The sequence below is a fragment of the Cupressus sempervirens genome, chromosome 11 (genome assembly GCF_028749045.1).
Source record: "Cupressus sempervirens isolate cs-2001-9-10 chromosome 11, ASM2874904v1, whole genome shotgun sequence".
In the NCBI taxonomy this organism is placed as follows: Eukaryota; Viridiplantae; Streptophyta; class Pinopsida; order Cupressales; family Cupressaceae; genus Cupressus; species Cupressus sempervirens.
This window is the reverse complement of record NC_143128.1, coordinates 682,755,715-682,762,429: the sequence shown is the minus strand read 5'-3', so window position 1 is coordinate 682,762,429 and position 6,715 is coordinate 682,755,715. Positions and strand designations below refer to the sequence as shown.

General features: G+C 35.2%; 1 protein-coding gene across 1 annotated transcript; it reads left to right on the top strand.

Annotated features, from left to right (window-relative positions):
* The first annotated feature begins 244 nt into the window (after positions 1 to 244).
* LOC149531555 (metal tolerance protein A1-like) lies at positions 245 to 3,956 on the top strand. The gene is made up of 2 exons (XM_089809515.1): positions 245 to 537; positions 2,466 to 3,956. The coding sequence occupies exon 2, from the start codon at positions 2,466 to 2,468 to the stop codon at positions 3,792 to 3,794; it is 1,329 nt and encodes a 442-aa protein (XP_089665641.1). The 5' UTR covers positions 245 to 537; the 3' UTR covers positions 3,795 to 3,956.
* Positions 3,957 to 6,715: the final 2,759 nt, after the last annotated feature.

Sequence of the window (6,715 nt, the reverse complement as noted above, 5' to 3'; positions counted from 1 at the left end):
CATCCAAGTATTTTTTTTATTTTTTAAAATATTATACACATTATCAATACATCAATATCAATATTTTGTATCTAGTATATTTTAAATTCATATGTTTCCTATTTAACATCTAAAATCAACAATATATACTCTAAAACAATAGAAGTATTATAATCTATAATTAGAAAGGTCAATTCTACATTGAAAAAAATTTGGAATCATCGAACTTATTTTATTTTAACTCATCTTTTAATAAAAATGTTTTAATAAGAATGGTTTTAGAAAAACTACATTTAGTACTGTAAAAAGCAGAAGTCATTTTCGGTAGGCATTCTATATTTGTTCCGTAGATATGATTTTACAGCCGTATTAAATTGAATTCCTCGAGGTGTAACTTGGCGTGCTTAGGATATTCTTATCGTTACTGCACGATTCTCTGCTTACCTTGGCGAGTGAGAAAAAAATTGTTAGCTCTATCGATAAAGCAGACATTTCTAAGCCAAGAACGACTCAGGTGCATCTATATTACACTTCCAGAAAAGGAACAAAGACGACAAGGTAATTAAGTGCACTGCGAATTTGTTCTTGCCAATTAATTTCTAGATTCAAAGCTTTGTTGATATTTGAAGGTTAGATAAGATAGGATTCCTCTTCAAGTTGTTTTTACCTGTTTTAAATGTTACCAGAATCCTCAGACGGGCATTTTATTCCATTCCAGGTTCTCTGTTTTTGTAATGTTGTTAAATATGGTGGGTATTGATGGATATGCTTGACATGAGCATAGATGGTACTGGATTCCCTGGTCTTGGATGGCTTCCGCTTTTTGTTGGCCTATAGTTTTTACTTTTTAATTTGAATGAAATTGTCCTTGGTTTCTTTGTTGATTGGTTGGGGATTTGCAAGCTCGGCCTGCGATCGATCTTTCTAAAAATTTCTTCCAGTGAGCTTGTGAAAAAAATCTGCTCTCTCAAATCAAATGAGCTTAAAGTGTGCATGAGATTAATTCCATAGTATAAAGCTCCTATTCAATTGATGAAATGAATGTGATAAACTGGATTAGCACTAATGTTTGTACTCTTTTTAAAGATTACTACCAGGGATTTGGTTTGCACCCAATCCGCCATGAAAGCTTGTATTTGATTTTTGACGTTTTAGAGGACATCAAATTTTATTCAGCATTATATAGGTTAGGCTTATATGTAACTGGAACAAGAATTACGCATATCTTCAAGAAAGCGGACAATTTCTTTTAAAGTTTTACAAGCTAAGATGTAGATTCAGTGATTGCTACTAACAATGTTGGCTGGGCATAACTGATACCCGAAATAGTAGATTACTTATTACTTCTTAAGTTTGCAGTAATGTCGTTCTACAGCTGGTAGCAGGGGTTTGGGTATTTTGAGGGTCTTTAGATTTTGAGCTGTGGGGTCTCGGGGCTTAGACACTAACTCACACATTTTGGAATACAAAAGTTCAAAACTTGAGTCAGGAACGGTTTTCTTATCCCGCGTCTTTATGTGGCTGTCTAAATGTGTAATTTGTGCTTAAATTTAAGTAATTAGAGTATTCTCATGCTATTTTTCAATCATAGGAAAACGATAAGGGAGACCTAACCTAAGCTATTAAAAATGGGGGCAGGAATAAGCAGCTGCTGCTTATTGAAAAAAATGACATATGGTTCCACAAGATATTTTTCATACTCTAATTTAGCTGTTTGATAAGAAATAAGCAGCAAAAATCAATAATCATAGAGCCACCAGCTCCACGAATTGGGACCACCAGCTTCCCAAATTACTGCTAAAAATGTTGAACAACAGCAACCAGCCAAAATAAGCTTAACAGCCGCACCAAAACCTGCCCTTAGTATGTGCTTGTTGTTGAAAGGCAGATTATAATGGCAACCTGAGAATTATAGGACTCATATCATCCATGCATCCATGCAAAATAGTTTCAGCTATTGTGCTCCTCGTGAGGGTTTGCTTGGTCAGGTTTGAATTAGCTTCTGTTGCATATAATCTGCCATGACCAAGGTTGTTCCATTATATAAGCTCCACATGTTGGAGTTGGATATGTTGTTCTTATAAAAATAGAAAAGAAAAAGACCAAAAGACTGTGCTGACTCTTCTTTACCTATTCTTCAGTTTTCCCCCTTCTACATTGAATCTAAGAGGTGTCAGTGAAATGATATTAAGGAATACTTGAAATTTTCATTTGGTTGGGTCTTTGAGATGTATAATATTGAATTTTGTTTCTGGATTCAATTGTGCATATTATTTATCATCAACATTTTGGATCACACTCTGTGATCTATTATGAGAATGAAAGAGAATCACGGAATGTAAGAGAATCACAGAGTGTGATCCGAAACTTTGGTGCTAAAAAGTATACACATTGAATTCAGAAACAAATATCGAATTGCAGAAATCTAATGTGATTAATTGTTTGAAATTTATGTTGTGGGCTGACCCTTTCATGGTGTTCTTCAGATGACAAGTATCTACTCTGAATCTGTGCATGAGCAGAATGAAGGAAATGATTTGATCGTTGAAACACCTTTATTCATGAGGCCAACTACAGTCACCATGAATTGTAGCACAGGTTGTGGTTTTGCAGATATAAGTAACCGTGCTGCAGATGAGAAGACGAGGAAGGCTTCGGTTAGAAAGCTTGCAACAGCTGTGATATTCTGCGTAATCTTCATGACTGTAGAACTTGTTGGAGGAATCAAAGCAAACAGCTTGGCAGTTATGACTGATGCTGCCCATTTACTAACAGATGTGGCAGGGTTTGCAATATCTCTCTTCTCAATATGGGCATCGAGCTGGGAAGCAACACCTCGCCAGTCATATGGGTTTCATCGAATTGAGATTTTGGGGGTACTTGTGTCAATTCAACTCATTTGGCTTCTCACGGGGGTTCTTGTATGGAGTGCCATTCACAGGATGCTTCATGATAAGGTTTCAGTTCATGGTGCCCTTATGTTTGCTATTGCTACAGTTGGACTTCTTGTAAATATTATCATGATTTTCTTGCTTGGTCATGGCCATGATCATGATCATAGTCATGGCCACAGTCACAGTAAAGGGCATGATCATCATAATCACGGGCATGATCATGTTGAGAAGGCTAAGCACGACCATAATCCTAAAGTTAAGCATGCTCATGAACATGCCCATAAGCACAAAGATGTCCATGAATGCGGTGCTCACGAACATGGTCATCATGATCATGACAAAACAGAGCTGTCTGAACCTTTGCTTCATGATGTAGAAAGGGCCGAGCATTCAACTCATGATCATAATGCCCATTCAGAGGAGGATAATGTTACTTTGGATCATGATGTGGCAGGGAAAGAGAAAGATGGTCACTCAGGGTTCAATATAAATGTGCAAGGTGCCTATCTTCATGTTTTGGGGGATTTGATTCAAAGCATTGGTGTCATGATTGGAGGAGCAATCATTTGGATATATCCCCAATTGCAAATTATTGATTTGATATGTACTCTTTTCTTCTCATTAGTTGTACTGGGAACCACTATAAAGATGTTGAGAAGTGCATTGGAGGTTTTGATGGAGAGTACACCTCGTGAGATAGATGCTAGGGAGCTTGAAGAAGGGCTGTGTTCAATTCCTGGTGTTTTAACAGTGCATGAACTACATATATGGGCCATTACAGTTGGGAAAGTCTTACTTGCATGCCATGTGAGGATTCTGGCAGATGCAAATGCTGAAATGGTTCTTCATAGGGTAAAAGCCTATATTGAGAACGAGTACAAAATTAGGCATATCACCGTGCAGATTGAGAGAGAGACTTGATAGACATCTATGCGTATGAATATCATCTTTTTATCTGTACTGGTTCCATATTGAATTGTGGTTCCTGTTCACATACTTTGGTTTTCCTTCAAGTCAGAACTTGCATTTGATTTAAAATTAAAAGGATGGGAAATGTGCCCTGCTACTGGGGAAATTTCAATAGCTATTTGTATGATCATTTCATTTGATGTCTGTTGCTTTCGTTCATAATATTCTCCAACTTGAATATGTAGGCCATGCTTTGTTGGAGATTAACACAGAAGTAGGAAGAAGATGCAATGTAAAAACTCACTAAAAAGCACTGTTCCATTGTGAACATGATTTTTTGTAATGAATATGTTAACGCCACATGCTGCATTCTCCAATTTTGAAGTTCATTTACATGAAGAACATATTTATACAATGCCTTATTCATTGCTAAGATAGGACAAGATGTGATAACAGATTCCATATACAGTAAAACAACTGTAGTTTATAACTTGTCATCCATTCCCTTCATCTAAGGATTTTTGGATGTGAAGCTTACTGAATTGGCATGTTGTATTGCAAGCATTGGAGTTGAATTTTCGAATTCCCAATGCATTGGCAATAAGGCTGATCAGTTAACTTCTAACAACTATTTGCAAGAAAATAATGACAAATTATCTCACACTGATGAGAATCTTTAATTTGAACCTCTCGAACATTCGAATTCATTTAGGATATCTTCCAATATTCTGAGAATTGAAGTTGAATCAATGAGACATTTTAAGTGCCAAGATAACTAGAGTAGCTAAGATACTTATATGGATAGCTTCTAAAACCCAAGTTTAGATTTTTTAGAAGATAATGCAAGCAACCCACTTCAGCTGATGGGAATGAAGAAGTGGGTAATCTTCTACCATATTGAAGGATATGAGGTAATTTTTTAAGTTGTAGGAACTGAATGCAAGTGGTTATTCTTTTTCTCTATTAAGACAGCAGATCTTGCAGTCCATGATATTAAGTAAAATGCTTTTAAAATAATTTGTGCAAAAGTGCTTTCTTCTGCCCTAATTTTTGTTAGGGAAAATAGCTGAGCAAATAAACAGAGAAAAAAGGAAAACTGAGCAAGAATAAAACATACTGCGCTAATAAGGAATAAACAGCAACAATCTACAGAGTACACACAACCCTTCGAAGAAACTGGTCAACCTATTATTAATCAATCAACAGCAGTTATCTGCAGCTTTGTTACATTACATTGCATTGCATTGACATCTTATCTACATACAAGTGATATATTGAATATATAAAATACAAGAGTACCATTAACAGGTGCGAAAAACCAATTTGAAAGACCATACTGGGCACCAACATCTGGAACTACTAGCAGGCAATTCTAATGCGTGTGGTTACATATACCGATAGTTAACCGACAGACTACAACTGCAATCGATAGTTAACCGATAGACTACGACTACATCTGATACAGATAATTAACTGATAGAGTCAGCAAATTACATCTAATAACTTCATTCAATTTTATGGATAGTAGATATTGAATCCTTGTTTCTCTATTAAGTCTAGAACATAAGTTTTTGCAGTTTATTACTATTACATAAAAATCTGTGGGAAACAAGTTTGTAGAAGATTTTGCATCGTAAGCACTCAAAGTCAATTAGCTGTTTTTGTAGGGCTTAGTCATTGAGTCCTTATTTATTATTTTCTGAAAGTGGTCAATACAAAGAAAGTGTGATAGTGAAGCAAAGCTCAGTGATTCCTGGTGTTGACCAGGATGATTAATTGGTACTATTAAATGTTCAAGGATAGTCTGTAATCTATGAGGACTAGCGGTGAGTCAAGGTTTTGGAAATTTGGTTCATGTGACAGAATGTTACTTAGAGGGATAAAAGAAAGTACAAAAGAGGTGTTCTGGGATGATAAACAACTCAGGATTACAGGTAGGTTGAGTAACACCTGAAATGCTTTATAATCTTGTAATACGTCTAGAGAAATTTTTTCAGTGTCATTTCAGTGGTTAGGAATGCTGCAAGAAGAACCCCAAATTTTTTTTCTACATTCACATTTCCTTTAGAAGGTCAAATATAAATTGACCTTCGGATCACATCTGACCCATACTTGAATTTTTCAATTCCATCATGATGGTTCAACCCTCCGGGCAATACATAACTACCGATCTCTTTGATATCGTCACTTTTCGTGGATTCTATAACTATTATGATTGCACACATCTTGAGGAAGCTATTTACTAGATGTTGTATGATTTGATTTGTAAATTTGGAATTTGTAAGAACCTTTAATTAAGGGAAGGGTAGAAATTTCTTTAATATAGAGAATTATAAATTTAGAAGGGTCAGCCTTCTAACAGAGAAGAGTACTTATATATTTATATCTTAACAAATCTAACATGTGAGACTATTTTAAAAATAATTAACCTTTATTCAAAATATTTAAGTTGTATGTTTTATCAAAAGTTCATTTGGTCAAATATCTATATGTTCCATTCCTCCCAATAGAAATGTAAATAAAAGTAATAGATTCCAAAGCCACACAACCTAAGAATCTATCTGATAATCAAAGCTAAGTCCCAATTGTCCAAGTAAAATAAGATTCACAAATAATAATTTTACAATCAAGAACAAAACTTATCTATACAACATACAAAATGGCTAGAGCCTTCATGTTCTTATTTTTATGAAACCCTTATAAATTGGAAAAATATGTTGAACATTACCAAATCTATCACTCTACTCCACTAATACCAACATGACCACGATTCTCTCAAGAAGAACCATTAGAGTTAATTTTTAAAGCTCCTTAAGGCAGAGGGATCCAATAACCCTTGCAATTTACCTTGGACGCAAACGATGTATGTATCTATTTCTCTTGACCTACCTACCACTTGCCCCAAGAGAAGGATTAAATCTTTGAAGAGGAAA